General features: G+C 37.3%; 1 protein-coding gene and 2 long non-coding RNA genes across 4 annotated transcripts in view; 2 read left to right on the top strand and 1 right to left on the bottom strand.

Moving 5' to 3' along the window:
• LOC144845296 (uncharacterized) overlaps positions 1 to 23,615 on the top strand; it is a 190,422-nt gene that overhangs the window by 145,220 nt on the left and 21,587 nt on the right. The window lies entirely within an intron of this gene.
• LOC144844941 (hyalin-like) lies at positions 955 to 10,517 on the bottom strand. Of its 2 annotated transcripts, none has more exons than XM_078702055.1 (9): positions 10,385 to 10,517; positions 7,106 to 7,222; positions 6,004 to 6,093; positions 5,497 to 5,709; positions 4,298 to 4,537; positions 3,531 to 3,791; positions 3,019 to 3,267; positions 2,532 to 2,617; positions 955 to 2,038 (listed from the first exon to the last, which is right to left on the bottom strand). In XM_078702055.1, the coding sequence occupies exons 1-9, from the start codon at positions 10,479 to 10,481 to the stop codon at positions 2,030 to 2,032; spliced, it is 1,362 nt and encodes a 453-aa protein (XP_078558181.1). In that variant the 5' UTR covers positions 10,482 to 10,517; the 3' UTR covers positions 955 to 2,029. The 2 variants fall into 2 exon arrangements, with proteins under 2 accessions (XP_078558181.1, XP_078558180.1); XM_078702054.1 differs by having other exon boundaries at positions 2,494 to 2,617.
• LOC144845347 (uncharacterized) lies at positions 14,938 to 18,229 on the top strand. The gene is made up of 3 exons (XR_013612540.1): positions 14,938 to 15,096; positions 18,058 to 18,169; positions 18,202 to 18,229. It is a non-coding gene; the product is annotated as an uncharacterized LOC144845347 (long non-coding RNA).

The following is a 23,615-nucleotide window of genomic DNA, read 5'->3' on the forward strand; positions in this document are numbered from 1 at the left end:
ACTAGGGGCGCGCAGGCAGTCATTTCAATCCATTCTCATTGTTTGAATATTTTAATAGTGGCATTAGAGTGATTCTTAGACAAGTAGGCCTACGTACGTCGTATTATTATTCCAGAATACTCTAGTTCATTCCATTTCCTTTTATCTTGGCGATTCCAATTGTGCTCTGATTTAACATAGATTTAAAGTATCTACAAAACACAAATACATCATAAAATGTGTAGCCTAAATAATATTTCGAATCTGGTTCAATTAGGCCAAGTGTAACTTATTTTGTAGTCATAGGAAAACTTCATTGAGAGTTCACAAAATATGATTTTTATTGACTGATGAAGTCACCCTCAATTTAAGACAGAATACTCTACTACGAAATTTAGAGAAAATCACTAACAGAACAGTGAGTTCAAGTTTAAAAACAAAATGTAATGTTAAAAATATAATCGTATAACAATATGTGTATACCGTACTTTGGATAATTAAGTCACATCCTAAACTTAACTACTATCTATAATACTGGTTGTGTGCATTTGCTACTGAATCTGAATTGTTTATACTGTTTAGGCGCTAAATGCAAAGTAGTTCAAAGTAGTATTATTGAGATTGTTGATGATCTCTTGACCTCTTCGGTTAAATAGATTGTTCAACGGGAAGTGGTTGACAGTATTGTATATATATACAGTATATGTTTCAGTAACATCATTTGGAACAGCGTTAGCATTGTTCGAACTCGTTTAGTTAATAGATTATTTCACCGGAGTGGATATATTAAACTAGAAATACCCCATTTAGGTTATAAAACCAGAGTCCATTCAAAATGATCGACAGTTATATGCTTATTTGCCCACAGAGGGTGTGCTTTAATTTGATCTGTGTTGTGAAGTCAACTCAATATTGTTAAACATTTCTACAGCATTCCTTTCTTCAGCCCATATCGTCCCACTGCTGGGCAAAGGCCTTTCCCAATTGATGCCAGTTGTTCCTATATTTTGCAAATCTTGGCCATGCTGTGGTACCGGCCTGTCTAACGAGCTCATCCCTCCATCTCGAATGAGGTATACCCCTCTTTCTTTTCCCATATAATGGTTGCCACTCCGTTGTCAATTGTGTCCATCTATTATCGTGTATCCTTCCTATATGTCCTGCGCACCTCCATTTTGTATATTTTGCTGTCTTTATTGATAAACAACATACTTTCACGTCATCAACACCGAGTTTGTCCTTTTTCTTAACCCATACTTGCATGTTAATCAACCTCTTTATTTATTCAGCAAATATTTTACTACTAAAAACACCTTTCACGTAGTCTAACCATTTGGATCGAAAACTCGAAATTGATTGAATTGTCATTTTCAATCATTTTCATTGCCATTGTCATTTTTGAAGAAGTTGGAATTGGAAACTTTTGAGGTTTTGAGCTTAGAACAACTTGTGAAAAATCGGTGCAATTACGTCAGATTAACCTGAACCAAAAATTAATGTAGGCAGTTTTTAAAATTGTATATTTGTATAGTTTAAATAAAACAATTTAGTTAGGGTTTAGAAAGGTATTTATAGTTTTACCTGCGATTTGCGAATATAATATATTACAATACTTAAATTAAAAAAGCATTGTTCACAACTATTATGTAAACAGGATTGAAGTTGAACAAATTTACATTTGTGTACTGTCTCACTAATATTAAGCCTAGTAATACAAATATATGTTTAAAAATTGAATCTTGAATTCAAATTTATCATGAATTGTTGGGGCATTGCTTCGTCACTGTAGGTTTTAGTTTATTAAGTGATACTTACTCTAAAGTCTAATTTTAAATGTCTGAATTTCCCCAACTTGGAAATGGCATTAGTCTGAAGCAATACCGCTGGGCTTGGTATTACTATTAGTATATAACCTTTTTTTTTATCTGTAGGCTTATATAAATATAGTTTGGTAAAATGTACGGTATTTATTTATTCCTATTAATTCTAAGAAGCGTTGTTATCCTCCATTTTCATAATCAATCCTCCAGCTAATCTGTCACACTTGCGTTTATAGTATCTGCAAAAAACGAAAGCATTTATTGATTAAAAATCTAGATTTTGTTACTTCTTTGTTGAACCAAAAACAGTCCATACCTTATTTATTTATCTTAATTAGCTTAATTTGACAATGCTTTGGCTCTAAATCTTCTTTCTTTTCTTATCCACTCATTAGAACTCTTATCGTAGTTAGTTCATTACTTATCTATCAAATATATCATATTTAATGTTTTTGTTTACGTACGTCTAATTTATAATTTTCTATTTATTTTCTGTAAAATAATTTAATTTGCCTATTATATGTCCTCTTGTTTGCAAGCTCTATGGCGTAATTACTTAATTTTGTTTTTGGTGTTTTTTTAATTAGTTTTGTTGATTTTTACATCTATTGTCATTGATCTCTGTACCTTTTTATTTCTGGTAATTAAATAAAAAAATAATATTTGCCAAAAATAGATAAATCACTTCTCAAACCTTGCTATGATGATGTTTGCTAATACCAATATAAGTACCATGATACCAAGAACGGCAACGGCTGCTGTAAGGTAACCGCGCGTGACGTCAGACGTATCCTTATCTTGGGAAGAAGCTTTAAAGACTAAGAATTCATAAAAACGTTAGGTTGAAGGATTGGTTTATTAGAAACCCAGAGCCTTCTGTTTTTGTCATAAAGAAATTAAGTGTTTGGTCCGCTGTGTAAAACAACACTACGCTTTACCGTAATGGGAATTACTACATTGAAGCTAATTATTTTATTAAACTTGAGAATAAATAAATCAAAATGATAGTATTCTTAATTACAGTGATTTGTACATGCACGTTATATGTTATCCTTTTTTATATCATTACAGTTTGATGTGTATACATTTGTAAGTATGTAATTTAATTTAAAATGAACTGATATAAAATGTATACACTCCAAGAATGTTCTACACGTCCTGTTTGGTTATAATTTTGAGGTAATATATAGGTTAGTATATGACGACATTTTAGACCTACCTTGTGGTGCCTTGGGACTTGTAACATCAACAAAAAAAGAACAGTTGCCATTGTTTCCAAATGAATTAGTTACTGAACATGTGACCTGTGTTGATCCACGTGAAAAGTGATCACCAGATGAAGGTATGCAGGTTGCCACTAAATCGCTATCAAAATCGTCCATCACCTTTGGATCATTCCATGTCACTGGTTGCAAAGATTCATCAGAGCACGTTGAGATGCTGTGAGGACACATAACGGTAGGGACATCTACAAAAGAAAGGAAGTTGATATAAATAGCAAATAATGTACGCATATCTTGCTAAGATAGAGTAGGTGTACTCTAGTTGTAGAGTAGGTGTACTCTACAACTCTATATTTCACAGTTTTCTTCCATAACTTAAAAAAATATATAATTGTAGGTTCAGAAACAGTTTGTAGAATAGAGTGCAGTTCCGGTTGTAAACGGTAACACCACTAATAATAATAATAGTAGTAGTAGTTGTGAAGGAAAACCCTTAATAAATCTTTACCTGGAATGAATGTATGACCTGTGACATGTACAACAAACGAACAAATGCCTACATTTCCAGTACCATCTGCTGCCGAACACGTGACAATAGTTGAACCAACGTCAAAGATTGATCCAGATGCATGTGTACACGTTGCTGATATATCTTTATGTACGTTGTCGATTACTGTGGGTTCGTTCCAAGTTACAGGATTTTCAGACTGGTCAACGTCATGGTTCACGATAATGTGTTCGGGGCAAGTGATGGTAGGCTCTTTGTCATCTAAATGTAGTATGTTGTAGAAAGTGTTATAAAATAAATTGTAAAACATTACAAGTAAGTATAATATAACAAGTACCTTTGATTTTGAGTGTTTTTACTAAGCAACGATTAACTAATTTTTCTTTTATATTTATGTTGTATTAACATTTCTCATTTTTGCCATAAAAAGTATCTGTGTAGATATAATAAACAAAATTGTCATTATGCATGCTGAATTAGTACCGTACATAAAATATCATCATTGTTTGGCAATCACACTCCAAAAGATTAGATGCTACAGTATTTATCTGAATTCTTAAAAAAAACATTCTAGTCGAGTATAAATTATCTACAATATTGTAGTGACGTACGAAAATGATACAACTTAAGTTGTTTTTTGTTTTATATTATATTCCATCGTTGTGTTTTACCCGGAAAGAGTGAAATTATACTCTTCCCTGGTTATACAGTGTAAATGATTAACTTTCAGTTCTTCCGTAAAGCGACTAATATTCTTAAATACTAACCTTTGACATGAACTACAAACGAACAATTCCCCTCATTTCCACTTGGGTCAGTTGCAGAACAAGTAATCTTGGTGAACCCAACTTCAAATAAGGATCCAGATGGCTTTAAGCAAGTTGCTACTGTGACACCGGTGTTTTCAATAACCGTGGGAGGTCGCCACGTAACAGGATTCAAATTCTGATTGACATCAGAACTTATCTCAATATCGTTTGGACACAACACATTAGGATTCTGTATATCTGCAACATGGAATGGAAGATAATGACCTACCTACTGTTTCCAGAAAATCCATAACAAAATGTTGATTTTTAATTGCTGCTGTTTTGTCCAACTGGAAGGGTTAGACTCTATAAAATAAACTAAAGATGTACAAGGTATTAACGGATTAACGTTAATCAAGTCACTATAGGCCTAAAAAAACCAAAGTAAACAAAAATAACCGATTGAAAATATCAATGAAATTTGAATTAATATTATTTAGGATTCAGTGATTATATGTGGATAATAGATGCCTTTTTAGCTTAAAAGTGAAATGTTTTTTTGTTGGCGATTCGGTTATGTATTTGGGTAAGTTGTTCCAATATTTTGGCCCTGAAAACTGAATGTTATGTTGGAAAGATAGTGTTTTGTGTAATGGAATATGTATTTTATTTGAGGTTCTTGTGTTATGACTATGATAGTTGAAATTGAATTTGAACAGGGGTTGAAATTGAGCGGGGATTAGGGAATTTAACCAAGAGTATACAAAAATACATTGTTGAAGGCAATTTATATCGTAAATTTTTAAAAGGGAAAGGGATGCAAACAATTAAATAATTTCTTCTGGCTTTTGTATTACTAAATAAGTATCAGGGTAGAGGCATTACGCTAAACGCTGTGCGAGCTGCTGGGTTCTGGAGAATAGGTGGTGCGGCATCTGTGTCAAGATACTTTCCTGACTGCACGGTATGTCTTCGACGTACAGCATACATAATAAGCCAGTAAATTCGTCGAGAGCGTTTAGTATCCGTAATTACGTGTTCGTCGATTACGTTGCGGCAGAAATTATTCTTAATTGGGAACTAAGCTTAAGTAGTAAGTAAGTAAGTGAATATCCAAATAGCATTAAACACCATTGGCAGCATGTAGTTTACAGTTTATTTCATAAAACCCTAAAAATAGTTTACGTACTGCAGCAACATATATTTATTATACGCACCTTTGTAAACCTTTACTTCACATAAAGTGATTAATCCCATCGCTTTAGATACCGTAACGTACCTCCCAGAAATAGGCGGGTTACAGGTAAGTTCTACTGGATTTCTTGAGATTGCATCTCTGTGTGAAATCCTCGAATCACATTGTGAATTACTTGAAAATGGTGAAACTTTGCTATTGCCAACACGAACCTCTATATCTGCTAACCTCTCCTCTTAAAAGAAAAAAAATGAAAGTTAATAACCAATAAAAGTGAAATGCGGTAAAAGTACAATGGACTTATTGCTGTTCAAATAAATAGCAAACAGGATCAGGCCTAGAGATAGGTTGCACATTAACTTAATAAAGAACTTATTAACTGTTTTAAAGCAGATTTTTCAGGTAATTTTAGGTGTTAAAACTGCAAAATAGCCTATTTAAAATCTGATTTTGTTGGTTGATTATTTTTTTGGGAATTTAAATATACCTTTAATCTTTAGGGTTTAATATATTGTTAATGTAATCTTACCACAACAATTGTTTCTGTTATATATAACAACCTTCGAAATGACTGTTTCCGTTCCGAGGTCAACATACCACCATGGATTATTCTCTGACTCTTTCAGTGAAATAATGATACGGTTGAATTAATTGTATTAACTGTTTAAAACGCAATTTTTTTAAACTTTACCTTATTGCCAACAAAAACAGCATAAATATAAACAATCGTCATTGACAAAAGGTGATAAGATTTAGTTAAAAGAAACTAATCAACTCTTAACACCAAATAGTATTATGAAATATGTCATATGTTGAAATAATTAATTTAACGTAATATGAAGGACAATTTAAAAAGAACGAAGATAATTAGAATCTGAAGTATATGCACTCATGCCTCAGACGTGATGTAAAGACAATTTTGCAGGAAGGCGGAACTTGGCATGGGAAAGCGCCTTTCAAAATGGCCGGAAAAATGCACAACAAAAAACTGTGGATTAATAATTGGTTCGTCTTGTCTATTTATCTATCTTGACTTTTGTACAATATTTTATAGGTTCGAAATAAAAACCAAATGCGTGTCAGTTGTTTGTAATTAGACCAAAATTCACATTGATGTTCTGGATAGATACATGTTTATATAGTAGCCTACCCAGTTTGACAAAACACAATATACATGATTTTGAACTGTATATATTAGGCCTATAGTATTATACCGTAAACCTGGAAAAATATAAACTTCCAAAATGACCGCTTTCCCCTGACCAAATTGTGAGCAATTTTATTTTTTTGATCACACCAATGAATAACTGTTTTAGAATTTGAAGGATTTGACTCAAATAAGCACATACTGTAACAGGCCTAATAGATTTTCCTCTTTTTCGTCGTAAATTTAAAGTAATGCGCATCTTGCTTCTGTATCTATTTTTTTTCCAAAATTTAAATATATTCTTGCCCAGACAAATCTTTCGAAATTGTCGTCTTCATGTTTCATTTTACTTATATGCCATCATGTCAAAAATGTACTATATGTGGGTCCTGTAATTTCTCCTATGCGAGACTGTTTTACTTATTGTTATGTTATATAAAGGTTCATACAAATATTATGTAGAATTCGTTAAAATATCACTTACTAGTGTGCGTGCATGTATGGCCGACCTCGTAGTTTCCATTTGTTCTGCCGTCAACACCACGTGCAGGAGGACCATTTGCACTTGTTGAACTTTGTCTGGTTTGTTTAAACTCCGACACTAAACAATTTTGGGAAACGTACATTAAGCTACTTATATTCATCAATAGTATTAAACTGTATATCATAATGATCAATATCTATAAAGATAGACAATTGCATACCCAACAGCGAGAACAAACCAATTACAGGATGGATAAACTATTTTATATGTATAGTGCTTATAAAGTAAGTGTCATTTGAGGCTTACGGAGTGGAGTTGAAAGAGTCAAGTTACAAAAATTGAACCCAGAACCTTGGGATTGGAAGGCAAGTACGTTAACCACCACCACGGACAGTGTACGGACTGTAAATTCATAGACGAAAGTGTAAGGATATAGTCTATGGGCGGCCATTAGGGCCAAAATAGACAAACGTTGCCGTACGAACAATTCCGCTCCCGTAAGGCAAACTAATGGCGTTAAAGACATAATTCCTCGAGTGACAAACAAATATTGCCGTACGGACACACAAACACATTGCCATATGAACAAATTGCCGTATGGTTAAATTGGCGTAAGGACAAACATTGGCGTAAGGACAAACATTGGCGTAAGGACAAAAATTGGCGTAAGGACAAAAATTGCCGAAAGGACAAAATTGCCGAAAGGACAAAAATTGGCGTACAGTCTAACTAAATATAAACGTTGAGGGCAGCATAGTAATTTAAAACCACGTGACTGAAACCACTCTGTGTGTCTAGTCCTGATGGGGAATAAAAACATAATCATGGAAGGCCAACAATATAGGCCAGCCGACAATAAGCCTTCCCACTTTTATTTTTTCCAGCCACAACAATAACTATGAAACACCGTTTGTGTATTTTTTACATTTTCAGTGTTACTTATTTATGGTTTTTATGGTATTAGAAATTAAATATTTGAGAAAACGGCGGATTGCTCCTGGGAGTCACTTGGTGGGATTATACTAGGGTACCCTTAGTCGTCCAGTATAAGTTAGAGTAGGACCGCTGTAGTGTTCCCGTTTACTCAGCCTTCATCTTTTAAATCTGAGTGTAACTCAATTATGATTTTTAATATCATAGTGAAATTTGATACTGTATTTGTGAGAAAACGGCGGAATGCTCATGGGAGTTACTTGGTGGGATTATACTAGGGTACCTCCTTGGTCGTCCAGTATAAGTTAGAGTATGACCACTGGTCCCGTTTACTCAGCATTTATCTTTTAAAAATCTGAGTGTAACTCAATTACGATTTTTAATATTATAGTGAAATTGGATACTGTATTTGTGAGAAAACGGCGGATTGCTCCTGGGAGTTACTTGGTGGGATTATACTAGGGTACCTCCTTAGTCGTCCAGTATAAGTTAAAGTATGACCACTGGTCCCGTTTACTCAGCATTTATCTTTTAAAAATCTGAGTGTAACTCAATTACGATTTTTTATATATAGTGAAATTTTATACTGTAGGCTATTTGTGAGAAAACGGCGGATTGCTCCTGGGAGTCACTTGGTGGGATTATACTAGGGTACCTCCTTAGTCGTCCAGTGAAAGTTAGAGTATGACCACTGGTCCCGTTTACTCAGCCCTCATCTTTTAAATCCGCCGTTTCTCACAAATACAGTACACAATTCAAAAGATAAATGCTGAGTAAACTTCACTATAATATTAAAAATCGTAATTGAGTTACACTCAGATTTAAAAGATAAATGCTGAGTAAACGGGACCAGCGGTCCTACTTTAACTTATACTGGACGACTAAGGAGGTACCCTAGTATAATCCCACCAAGTAACTCCCAGGAGCAATCCGCCGTTTTCTCACAAATACAGTATCAAATTTCACTATAATATTAAAAATCGTAATTGAGTTACACTCAGATTTAAAAGATGAGGGCTGAGTAAACGGGACCAGCGGTCATAGGTCTACTCCAACTTTTACTGGACGACTAAAGAGGTACCCTAGTATAATCCCACCAAGTGACTCCCAGGAGCAATCCGCCGTTTTCTCACAAATATTTCATTTCTAATACCATAAAAACCATAAGTAACACTGAAAATGTAAAAAATACACAAACGGTGTTTCATAGTTACTGTTGGCTGGAAAAAATAAAAGTGGGCTGGCTTATTGTCGGCTGGCCTATATTGTTGGCTAGCTTAACACAAGCCTTCCATGATTATGGTTTTATTCCCCATCAGGACTGGACACACAACAGAGTGGTTTCAGTCACGTGGTTTTAAATTACTATGCTGCCCTCAACGTTTATATTTAGTTAGACCGTACGCCAATTTTTGTCCTTACGCCAATTTTTGTCCTTTCGGCAATTTTGTCCTTTCGGCAATTTTTGTCCTTACGCCAATTTGTGTCCTTACGCCAATGTTTGTCCTTACGCCAATTTAACCATACGGCAATTTGTTCATATGGCAATGTGTTTGTGTGTCCGTACGGCAATATTTGTTTGTCACTCGAGGAATTGTGTCTTTAACGCCATTAGTTTGCCTTACGGGAGCGGAATTGTTCGTACGGCAACGTTTGTCTATTTTGGCCCTAATGGCCGCCCATAATAGTCACATATTACGAGAATCTCGCCTCTCCGTCCATGCTGTCATTTGGAATTATCTATCTGATAAGTTATAGAAACATCATTCAGCAAAGTAGAAGATTATCTGGTTGCAGAAGACACAAAGACATTTAGGGGAAGACTAGTCTGTCACTAATGTATTTTTTCAATCAATCAATCGTTCGATTCATATAGCGCCATTCCAACAGTCATTGCTCATGGCGCTGCCAAAAACATCAGAAAATGTGAGTTTTGAGTAGTGACTTAAAGGTGCTCAATAATGATGTTTGTTTAATGTTCAAAGGTAGGTGGTTCCAGAAGCTAGGTCCAGCAATGCTGAAAGTCCGATCTCCCCAACTATGTTTGCTCCTCGGAATGTCCAGTAGCACCTAAGGACTACTGTAGATCTAAGATCTGTTGTCAACACAATTTGAGTGTTATTTCGTATGGTCTGTCTATCAAACAACAAGGCACTGAGCTTGAATTATCAAGATAGGCTATTTAATAGATTTGGTATGTGGTTCTTCGACGAATTCATGCAAAGATATCAAAATCTAGGCTTTGTAGGCCTATGTGTATTGCTATTAATCGTATGTTGGTACTTTTAAAGATCCTATCTGATTTCTATTCAAGTAAATTTGCTATGCACAATTTCGATAACTTACCTAATTCAAACGAATCGTATGAAGACCAGATTATTCTGGATTTCGATATATGTAGACAAGTCATAAAGCAGACAACGATGTATTGTGGTACAATCATCTTGTAAGAATGTTCAACCAGAAAACAGTTTTGGTATTTATGTAATAATATTCACAATGCATTATATGCATGGATGGTTTTCACCAAGTAACTCTATTTACAACCACAATTTCCTCACAATGATGTACCAGGTCACGTAAGCAGTTGGGCAATATCCGTATAATTATTGCATTGGATTGAATTTCACACTCATTCGTTGTATTAAAGAAAAACAGACTTTAGTATAAAAGAAAATGACACAGAAGTTGGAAGGCCTGCGCGCCGATGAAAATAGGTTAGGCCATAGAGAAATTTCCTCCATGGCTAGGCCTTCCTCTTACATACCTTTAGCCCTCTAACATAGGCCTACGTAAAATAATTTTGCCCAAATGAAAAAGTTATACATTCAAACGTACGTGTGACACTATTTTATTTATTTATTGTGTCTTTATAATGCCAAAAAATGTGATGTGCCTATATCACTACCATATATTTGGGAATATCACTGTCATATTTGGGCATATCACACTTTTTTGGAAAACTACTTTTGGTTGGATACCAGTTATAGTATAAACAAGAAATATTTCTTACAAAAAACGCCGCTCGCTTATTGAAAAATATTTTTTATTTCAAATGTTTTTGAATGTGTCATTTTATTGTCACATAATAGTTATTTTACCTGAAAAAATGTAATTTAAAGCAACAAATACTTAAATTGTCTGTAAGACAATGGTTTTTAAGTTTCTTTTCTCTTTTTATATGTGAATAAATATTATTTTTTTGTTACAAAAGTGAATACTCAATTTCTGTCACTTTAATTAATTTTATTGCTAAGGTCAAGTCTGGGGGTCACTTCATCACCCTAGATATTTCAAGTGTGAAGTATCCTATTATAAACACAAACTTTAATGGACTGTTTCGATAATAATTCAATGAATATCTGACAGTGAATTACAGTTAAAAGTCAGTATTATAGGCAAATGGGACTCATAAATACCAGAAAAATGCTTTGGGATTTGTAATTTTAGCATGACATGTCCTAATAGACAGTGGCGTATCCAGTGGGGGGGCCGGGGGGGCCCGGGCCCCCCCTGATTTGGCGTCCGTCGGCATATCATCGCGTCCGTCGGCAAACAAAGGTGCCGGGGAAAAAATAAAGTTAAGCAAATAAGAATAAACTATTATTCTGACAATAATTGTACTGTAAACATAATTCTTTTGAGTGTTTGTTTATTTACATATCATATTATTACCTTCAGATCAACTATTTTTTATTTTCATTACATCTAACCAAACACGTAAAAAATTAGGTTAAAATATCTTCTCATCTTGCACGTCGTACGGCCGTACGCGCTAGATTGTTTACTCTTAAAAAGTCTTTGAACGGTCCGGTGACCTTATCCTATTCAACCTTGTTTTTGCAGTTGACCTGGGATTTGTATGTTTTCCTACGCTAAGATTATATAGTTCCACTTGCCATGTGCTTTTTTCTCTAAGATATATTTATTATAAGTGCCAAAAACCCGGTTTTTTCTCGATATGAGGCCTTTATTATTCAAATTTTTTAAAGAAAAAGCACACATACCATAAAAAATATCCATGTATTTAATTTTTGGAACATAATATTCCGTGAGGCTCAATTAGAAAACCACCATTGTGTGATATGATGTCATCGTTAGCCAATCAAAGCTGAGCTTTCCCGTGATTATCGGCATTGGTCACGGTTGAATGATTTTGGATTCTGGCTGATTTGATTTGATTGGTGGATGCGAATCACCCGCAGCGAAATGTTTTCTCTCGCGCGTGTACAGTACCATGAACTCACATGATCTCTCGTTATACCATGGAGTAAAGAATAATTATTCTTTACTCCATGGTTATACACAAAGTTAGAGCAATGAATTTGTCCGAATTCCGTTAAGTAAACAACTTTTTATATTTTATAAGCATTTAATAACATGTTTTATTGATATTTCCAATGGGTGATATATAAAATAAATTACTAAAAAACGTAATCATATGTAATTATTTAAACCAAAAATGGCGTAGTTAATAGAATTGTCGACTGAGGCCGGCCTCAAATGGTTTTACTTCTTTCGTGGCTAAAAACGATCTTTTTCGGCGATGTTTTAGACCCTATATTTCGAAAACTACAAGTCAGATTTTCGTAATTCTTTTTTTATTGTAATATTAATACAGCATACTAACAGATAATGTTTAATTTGGTTTTAATTTTGCATCGTTATCCCTATAAGACAACATATGACTATGCAATCCTGAACATATATTGATCAGGTGTATATCGGGGTGTAGGCCCTATGTACAGGTAATGACACTAATTTTGTCGGCAAATTGGCAATTCCGGGCCCCCCCCCCCCCCCCCAACTTCAAAATCCTGGATACGCCACTGCTAATAGACTCTTTTCCCAGACGTTTTCTGAGTCTAGCAGCTGGAAATCTATAAATTATAGTGGAGTTTCCATTTTCGCAAAACTGTCCTTAGAACTATAACTGCTGCTTGCTTTAGCTTCTGAATTAGTAGTCCTAATGGGACGTAGCGGGCTAGAGCAGCAGCGTGAAAAAAATAATATCAAGAATTTCCTGCAAATCTGTTTTCTAAGAAAACTTATTTGAGATTGTTGATGATCTCTTGACTTATTCGGTTAAATAGATTGTTCAACGGGAAGTTGTTGACGATATTGACATCAATATGTTTCAGTAGCATCATTTGAAAGAACGTTAGTATTGTTCGAATTCGTTTTGTAGTTATACCGCAGGACAATAATACATGTCGTTTACAGGAACGAATAAATAGACACGGTGATTTATGTACTCAACTAAAATCAGCACTCTGGGAATTACTTCCGAAAGAGAAAAATGAGACCAATTGTTTGAGTCAAATCTAAACAAACTTAATTTGTGTTTTGTGTGTAACATTAGGGTTGAGGGATTGGGAAGAGGATGGGTGCAAAGAGGAACAATTTTTTAATATATTCTTTATCCATTTAGTAACGGAATATTAATTGTTTTCATGTTTTACAAATAATATACCACTAAACTCGTGCCCACGGAGGGTTCTCGAATGCATATTAATTTCAGCGTTAAAAACAGGCGATTTCACATGTACAATAGTATTTTTACAGGAACGAATAAATAGACACGGTGATTTATGTACTCAACTAAAATTAGCACCCTGTTTTGGAATTACAGTATTAAAAATAAAAACGTTGAGAAGAAACTGTCAGTTATAAATATTTATTTGTATATGTGTTTAACAAACAAACAATTTGTGAAAAACACATCTATTCGGGGCTAACCGTAAATTCGCTTTAATCGTCAATAAATAATTATCTAACTCAACTCAACAAGTAACCCTTATGGTTGTCAATTTTGTTTAGAGCCAATTCATACTTAAGTTGGTTCCTACCCACCAAAGTTGTTCTGCGTTTAGGGCATGTGATCCTTCATGCTGTAGGCCTATCCTTTACTGGCATTACAAGGCTACTTATGCCAGTGAGGGGAGGGTGGTAGTGTGGGTGGTGGTTTAACTGCAATAATAAAGTTGATTGTACACACATAGACAGCGACTGAAAACGCTAGCTCATTATTCGTTAAAAATACAAATGGGTATAGTAGCGCACAGTGCTAAACTAAATCCTTTTTATTATCACTATGCGCTAGTGCTTTCAAAATGGGTATAGTAGCGCACAGTGCTAAACTAATCATATTTATTTTCACTGTGCGCTAGTGTTACTAAATGGATATAGTAGCGCACAGTTCTAAACTAAATCCTATTTAATATCACTATGCGCTAGTGCTACCAAAATGGGTACAGTAGCGCACAGTGCTAAGCTAAACATAATTATTTTCACTGCGCGCTAGTGCTACCAAAATGGGTAGAGTAGCGCACAGTGGTAAACTAAATCCTATTTATTAACACTATGCGCTAGTGCTACCAAATGGGTATAGTAGCGCACAGTGGTAAACAAATCATATTTATTATCACTGTGCGCAAGTACTACTAAATGGGTATAGTAGCGCACAGTGCTAAACTAAATCCTATTTATTAACACTGTGCGCAAGTACTACTAAATGGGTATAGTAGCGCACAGTTCTAAACCAAATCCTATTTAATATCACTATGCGCTAGTGCTACCAAAATGGGTACAGTAGCGCACAGTGCTAAACTAGACATAATTATTTTCACTGTGCGCTAGTGCTACCAAATGTGTCGGTTCTAGGACACCTACCCCCTAGACAACTACCCCCCGGACAACTACTCCCCGGACAACTACCCCCTTAGGACAACTACCCCCCGGACAACTACTCCCCGGACAACTACCCCCTTAGGACAACTACCCCCTTAGGATAACAACCCCCTGGACAACTACCCCCCGGACAACTACTCCCTTAGGACAACTACCACCTTAGGATAATTACCACCCGGGTAACTACCCCCCGGTCAACTAACCCCGGACAACTACCCCCTCCCTTAGGACTATATTTATGTTCAATCTTTTACTTTTGTTTACAATAATGAATAGTAATTCGTCAAAGTAACGAATTAAAATATAGTTATTAATTCCTATTATACACTGTTGCAGAGTCAGGTTGTTGAATGGTCTGGGTGGTAGTTGTCCGTCCGGGTGGTAGTTGTTCTAAAGTGATAGTTGTCTGGGTGGTAGTTGTCCAGGGGTTAGTTGTCCTACGGAGGTAGTTGTCCTAAAAGATTATTTGCCCTCGGAGTATTGTCCAGGTCCAGGAGGTAGTCGTCCTACGGAGAGTATTGTGTCAGAGGTAGTTGTCCGCGGGGTAATTACCCGGGGGGAGGGGTAACTGTCCGGGGGGTAATTGTCAGGGGGTAATTGTTCCTAGGGGTAATTGTTCCTAGGGGTAATTGTCCGGGGGTAATTGTCCAGGGGGTAGTTGTCCTAAAGGGGTAGTTGTCCTTAGGGGGTAGTTGTCCAGGTGGTGGTTGTCCGGGGGTAGTTTTCCGGGGGTAAATGTCTAGGGGGTGAATATCCGGATACAAATGTGTATAGTAGCGCACAGTGCTAAACTAAATCCGATTTATTATCACAGTGGGCAAGTACTACCACTGCTAAACTAAATCCTATTTATTAACACTGTGCGCTAGTGCTACCAAATGTGTATAGTAGCGGACAGTGCTAAACTAATCATATATATTAACATCGTGCGCTAGTGCTAACAAATGGGTATAGTAGCGCACTGTGGTAAACTAAATCCTATTTATTAACACTGAGTGCTAGTGCTACCAAATGGGTATAGTAGCGCACAGTGGTCAACTATATCCTATTTATTAACACTGTGCGCTAGTGCTACCAAATGGGTATAGTAGCGCAAAGTGGTAAACAAATCATATGTATTATCACTGTGCGCTAGTGCTACCAAATGTGTATAGTAGCACACAGTGCTAAACTAAATCCGATTTATTATCACAGTAGGCAAGTACTACCAAAATGGGTACAGTAGCGCACAGTGGTAAACTAATCATATTTATTTTCACTGTGTGCAAGTACTACTAAATGGGTATAGTAGCGCACAGTGCTAAACTAAATCCTATTTATTAACACTGTGCGCTAGTGCTACCAAAATGGATATAGTAGCGCACAGTGGTAAACTAAATCATATTTATTAACACAGCGCGCTAGTGCTACCAAAAGGGTATAGTAGCGCACAGTGCTAAACTAAATCATATCTATTACATTGTGCGCTAGTCCTACCAAATGGGTATAGTGGCGCACAGTGGTAAACAAATAATATTTATTATCACTGTGCGCTAGTGCTACCAAATGGGTATAGTAGCGCATATTGCTAAACTAAATCCTATTTATTAACACTGTGCGTTAGTGCTACCAAATGGGTATAGTAGCGCACAGTACTAAACTAATCATATTTAGTTTCACTGTGCACTAGCGCTACCAAAATTGTTATAGTAGCGCACAGTGCTAAAGTAAATCTTATTTATTAACACTTTGTGCTTGTGCTACAAAATGGGTATAGTAACGCATAGTGCTAAACTAAATCCTATGTATTAACACTGTGCGCTAGTGCTACCAAATGTGTATAGTAGCGGACAGTGCTAAACTAATCATATATATTAACATCGTGCGCTAGTGCTAACAAATGGGTATAGTAGCGCACTGTGGTAAACTAAATCCTATTTATTAACACTGTGAGCGCTAGTGCTACCAAATGGGTATAGTAGCGCACAGTGGTCAACTATATCCTATTTATTAACACTGTGCGCTAGTGCTACCAAATGGGTATAGTAGCGCACAGTGGTAAACAAACCATATTTATTATCACTGTGCGCTAGTGCTACCAAATGTGTATAATAGCGCACAGTGCTAAACTAAATCCGATTTATTATCACAGTGGGCAAGTACTACCAAAAAGGGTACAGTAGCGCACAGTGCTAAACTAAATCCTATTTATTATCACAATGCGCTAGTGCTTTCCAAATGGGTATAGTAGCGCACAGTGGTAAACTAATTCCTATCTATTAACATTGTGCGCTAGTGCTACCAAACGGGTATAGTAGCTTACAGTGCTAAACTAATCATATATATTAACATCGTGCGCTAGTGCTAACAAATGGGTATAGTAGCGCACTGTGGTAAACTAAATCCTATTTATTAACACTGAGTGCTAGTGCTACCAAATGGGTATAGTAGCGCACAGTGGTCAACTATATCCTATTTATTAACACTGTGCGCTAGTGCTACCAAATGGGTATAGTAGCGCACAGTTGTAAACAAATTATATTTATTATCACTTTGCGCTAGTACTTCCAAATGTGTATAGTAGCGCACAGTGCTAAACTAAATCCTATTTATTAACACTGTGCGCTAGTGCTACCAAAATAGGTATAGTAGCGCACAGTGGTAAACTAATCATATTTATTATCACTATGCGCTAGTGCTACCAAATGGGTATAGTAGCGCACAGTTCTAAACTAAATCCTATTTAATATCACTATGCGCTAGTGCTACCAAAATGGGTACAGTAGCGCACAGTGCTAAACTAAACATAATTATTTTCACTGTGCGCTAGTGCTACCAAAATGGGTATAGTAGCGCACAGTGGTAAACTAAATCCTATTTATTATCACTATGCGCTAGTGCTACCAAATGGGTATAGTAGCGCACAGTGGTAAACAAATCATATTTATTATCACTGTGCGCTAGTGCATATGTTCTAGGACACCAACCCCCTAGACAGTTACCCCCGGATGTTTACCACCCGGACAACTACCCCCTTAGGACAACTACCCCCTTAGGACAACTACCCCCTTAGGATAACAACCCCCGGACAACTACCCCCCGGACAACTACCCCCTTAGGACAACTACCCTCTTAGGATAACTACCCCCCGGGTAACTACCCCTCGGTCAACTACCCCCCGGACAACTACCCCCTTCCTTAGGACTATATTTATGTTGAATCTTTTACTTTTGTTTACAATAATGAATAGTAATTCGTCAAAGTAACGAATTAAAATATAGTTATTTATACACTGTTGTAGAGTCAGGTTGTTGAATGGTCTGGGTGGTAGTTGTCCGTCCGGGTGGTAGTTGTTCTAAAGGGATAGTTGTCTGGGTGGTAGTTGTCCAGGGGTTAGTTGTCCTACGGAGGTAGTTGTCCTAAAAGATTATTTGCCCTCGGAGTATTGTCCAGGTCCAGGAGGTAGTCGTCCTACAGAGAGTATTGTGTCAGAGGTAGTTGTCCGCGGGGTAATTACCCGGGGGGAGGGGTAACTGTCCGGGGGTAATTGTCAGGGGGTAATTGTTTCTAGGGGTAATTGTCCGGGGGTAATTGTCCAGGGGGTAGTTGTCCTAAGGGGGTTGTTGTCCTAAGGGGGTAGTTGTCCGGGGGTATTTGTCCGGGGGTAGTTGTCCTAAAGGGGTAGTTGTCCTAAGGGGGTAGTTGTCCAGGTGGTGGTTGTCCGGGGGTAGTTTTCCGGGGGTGTAAATGTCTAGGGGGTGAATATCCGGATACAAATGTGTATAGTAGCGCACAGTGCTAATCTAAATCCGATTTATTATCACAGTGGGCAAGTATTACCAGTGCTAATCATATATATTAACATCGTGCGCTAGTGCTAACAAATGGGTATAGTAGCGCATAGTGCTAAACTAAATCCTATGTATTAACACTGTGCGCTAGTGCTACCAAATGTGTATAGTAGCGGACAGTGCTAAACTAATCATATATATTAACATCGTGCGCTAGTGCTAACAAATGGGTATAGTAGCGCACTGTGGTAAACTAAATCCTATTTATTAACACTGAGTGCTAGTGCTACCAAATGGGTATAGTAGCGCACAGTGGTCAACTAAATCCTATTTATTAACAAAGCGCGCTAGTGCTACCAAAAAGGTATAGTAGCGCACAGTGCTAAACAAAATCCTATCTATTAACATTGTGCGCTAGAGCTACCAAATGGGTATAGTGGCGCACAGTGGTAAACTAAATCCTATGTATTAACACTGTGCGCTAGTGCTACCAAATGTGTATAGTAGGGGACAGTGCTAAACTAATCATATATATTAACATCGTGCGCTAGTGCTAACAAATGGGTATAGTAGCGCATAGTGCTAAACTAAATCCTATGTATTAACACTGTGCGCTAGTGCTACCAAATGTGTATAGTAGCGGACAGTGCTAAACTAATCATATATATTAACATCGTGCGCTAGTGCTAACAAATGGGTATAGTAGCGCACTGAGGTAAACTAAATCCTATTTATTAACACTGAGTGCTAGTGCTACCAAATGGGTATAGTAGCGCACAGTGGTCAACTATATCCTATTTATTAACACTGTGCGCTAGTGCTACCAAATGGGTATAGTAGCGCAAAGTGGTAAACAAATCATATGTATTATCACTGTGCGCTAGTGCTACCAAATGTGTATAGTAGCGCACAGTGCTAAACTAAATCCGATTTATTATCACAGTAGGCAAGTACTACCAAAATGGGTACAGTAGCGCACAGTGGTAAACTAATCATATTTATTTTCACTGTGTGCAAGTACTACTAAATGGGTATAGTAGCGCACAGTGCTAAACTAAATACTATTTATTAACACTGTGCGCTAGTGCTACCAAAATGGATATAGTAGCGCACAGTGGTAAACTAAATCATATTTATTAACACAGCGCGCTAGTGCTACCAAAAGGGTATAGTAGCGCACAGTGCTAAACTAAATCATATCTATTACATTGTGCGCTAGTGCTACCAAATGGGTATAGTGGCGCACAGTGGTAAACAAATAATATTTATTATCACTGTGCGCTAGTGCTACCAAATGGGTATAGTAGCGCATATTGCTAAACTAAATCCTATTTATTAACACTGTGCGTTAGTGCTACCAAATGGGTATAGTAGCGCACAGTACTAAACTAATCATATTTACATTGAATAAATTCATCTGGTTCCAAATAATATTTTTGTGGATTTTTACTTTTATGTTGAACCAAAGAAACGATAAGGAATAAATTACCTTCGTGACGTTTCGCCGACAATCTGTCAGCTGCTTCAGACTAAAGCCTGGGTTGGAATAATCATATTTAGTTTCACTGTGCACTAGCGCTACCAAAATTGGTATAGTAGCGCACAGTGCTAAAGTAAATCTTATTTATTAACACTGTGTGCTTGTGCTACAAAATGGGTATAGTAACGCATAGTGCTAAACTAAATCCTATGTATTAACACTGTGCGCTAGTACTACCAAATGTGTATAGTAGCGGACAGTGCTAAACTAATCATATATATTAACACTGAGTGCTAGTGCTACCAAATGGGTATAGTAGCGCACAGTGGTCAACTATATCCTATTTATTAACACTGAGCGCTAGTGCTACCAAATGGGTATAGTAGCGCACAGTGGTCAACTATATCCTATTTATTAACACTGTGCGCTAGTGCTACCAAATGGGTATAGTAGCGCACAGTGGTAAACAAACCATATTTATTATCACTGTGCGCTAGTGCTACCAAATGTGTATAATAGCGCACAGTGCTAAACTAAATCCGATTTATTATCACAGTGGGCAAGTACTACCAAAAAGGGTACAGTAGCGCACAGTGGTGCTAAACTAAATCCTATTTATTATCACAATGCGCTAGTGCTTTCCAAATGGGTATAGTATCGCACAGTGGTAAACTAATTCCTATCTATTAACATTGTGCGCTAGTGCTACCAAACGGGTATAGTAGCGGACAGTGCTAAACTAATTATATATATTAACATCGTGCGCTAGTGCTAACAAATGGGTATAGTAGCGCACTGTGGTAAACTAAATCCTATTTATTAACACTGAGTGCTAGTGCTACCAAATGGGTATAGTAGCGCACAGTGGTCAACTATATCCTATTTATTAACACTGTGCGCTAGTGCTACCAAATGGGTATAGTAGCGCACAGTTGTAAACAAATTATATTTATTATCACTTTGCGCTAGTACTTCCAAATGTGTATAGTAGCGCACAGTGCTAAACTAAATCTGACTTATTATCACTATGCGCTAGTGCAACCAAATGGGTATAGTAGCGCACAGTGGTAAACTAATCATATTTATTTTCACTGTGCGCCTGTGTTACTAAAATGAGTATAGTAGCGCAGAGTGCTAAACTATATCCTGATTAATATCACTATGCGCTAGTGCTTTCAAAATGGGTATAGTAACGCACAGTGGTAAACTAATCATATTTATTATCACTATGCGCTAGTGCTACCAAATGGGTATAGTAGCGCACAGTTCTAAACTAAATCCTATTTAATATCACTATGCGCTAGTGCTACCAAAATGGGTACAGTAGCGCACAGTGCTAAACTAAACATAATTATTTTCACTGTGCGCTAGTGCTACCAAAATGGTATAGTAGCGCACAGTGGTAAACTAAATCCTATTTATTATCACTATGCGCTAGTGCTACCAAATGGGTATAGTAGCGCACAGTGGTAAACAAATCATATTTATTATCACTGTGCGCTAGTGCATATGTTCTAGGACACCTACCCCTAGACAGTTACCCCCCGGATGTTTACCACCCGGACAACTACCCCTTAGGACAACTACCCCCCGGACAACTACTCCCCGGACAACTACCCCCTTAGGACAACTACCCCCTTAGGATAACAACCCCCGGACAACTACCCCCCGGACAACTACCCCCTTAGGACAACTACCCTCTTAGGATAACTACCCCCCGGGTAACTACCCCCCGAGTAACTACCCGTCGGTCAACTACCCCCCGGACAACTACCCCCTTCCTTAGGACTATATTTATGTTGAATCTTTTACTTTTGTTTACAATAATGAATAGTAATTCGTCAAAGTAACGAATTAAAATATAGTTATTAATTCCTATTATACACTTTTGCAGAGTCAGGTTGTTGAATGGTCTGGGTGGTAGTTGTCCGTCCGGGTGGTAGTTGTTCTAAAGGGATAGTTGTCTGGGTGGTAGTTGTCCAGGGGTTAGTTGTCCTACGGAGGTAGTTGTCCTAAAAGATTATTTACCCTCGGAGTATTGTACAGGTCCAGGAGGTAGTCGTCCTACGGAGAGTATTGTGTCAGAGGTAGTTGTCCGCGGGGTAATTACCCGGGGGGGGGAGGGTAACTGTCCGGGAGGTAATTGTCAGGGGGTAATTGTTCCTAGGGGTAATTGTCCGGGGGTAATTGTCCAGGGGGTAGTTGTCCTAAGGGGGTTGTTGTCCTAAGGGGGTAGTTGTCCGGGGGTATTTGTCCGGAGGTAGTTGTCCTAAAGGGGTAGTTGTCCTAAGGGGGTAGTTGTCCAGGTGGTGGTTGTCCGGGAGTAGTTTTCCGGGGGTAAATGTCTAGGGGGTGAATATCCGGATACAAATGTGTATAGTAGCGCACAGTGCTAAACTAAATCCTATTTATTATCACAATGCGCTAGTGCTTTCCAAATGGGTATAGTATCGCACAGTGGTAAACTAATTCCTATCTATTAACATTGTGCGCTAGTGCTACCAAACGGGTATAGTAGCGGACAGTGCTAAACTAATTATATATATTAACATCGTGCGCTAGTGCTAACAAATGGGTATAGTAGCGCACTGTGGTAAACTAAATCCTATTTATTAACACTGAGTGCTAGTGCTACCAAATGGGTATAGTAGCGCACAGTGGTCAACTATATCCTATTTATTAACACTGTGCGCTAGTGCTACCAAATGGGTATAGTAGCGCACAGTTGTAAACAAATTATATTTATTATCACTTTGCGCTAGTACTTCCAAATGTGTATAGTAGCGCACAGTGCTAAACTAAATCTGACTTATTATCACTATGCGCTAGTGCAACCAAATGGGTATAGTAGCGCACAGTGGTAAACTAATCATATTTATTTTCACTGTGCGCCTGTGTTACTAAAATGAGTATAGTAGCGCAGAGTGCTAAACTATATCCTGATTAATATCACTATGCGCTAGTGCTTTCAAAATGGGTATAGTAACGCACAGTGGTAAACTAATCATATTTATTATCACTATGCGCTAGTGCTACCAAATGGGTATAGTAGCGCACAGTTCTAAACTAAATCCTATTTAATATCACTATGCGCTAGTGCTACCAAAATGGGTACAGTAGCGCACAGTGCTAAACTAAACATAATTATTTTCACTGTGCGCTAGTGCTACCAAAATGGGTATAGTAGCGCACAGTGGTAAACTAAATCCTATTTATTATCACTATGCGCTAGTGCTACCAAATGGGTATAGTAGCGCACAGTGGTAAACAAATCATATTTATTATCACTGTGCGCTAGTGCATATGTTCTAGGACACCTACCCCTAGACAGTTACCCCCCGGATGTTTACCACCCGGACAACTACCCCTTAGGACAACTACCCCCCGGACAACTACTCCCCGGACAACTACCCCCTTAGGACAACTACCCCCTTAGGATAACAACCCCCGGACAACTACCCCCCGGACAACTACCCCCTTAGGACAACTACCCTCTTAGGATAACTACCCCCCGGGTAACTACCCCCCGAGTAACTACCCGTCGGTCAACTACCCCCCGGACAACTACCCCCTTCCTTAGGACTATATTTATGTTGAATCTTTTACTTTTGTTTACAATAATGAATAGTAATTCGTC

This window comes from Antedon bifida, chromosome 6, assembly GCF_963402885.1.
Source record: "Antedon bifida chromosome 6, ecAntBifi1.1, whole genome shotgun sequence".
NCBI lineage: Eukaryota > Metazoa > Echinodermata > Crinoidea > Comatulida > Antedonidae > Antedon > Antedon bifida.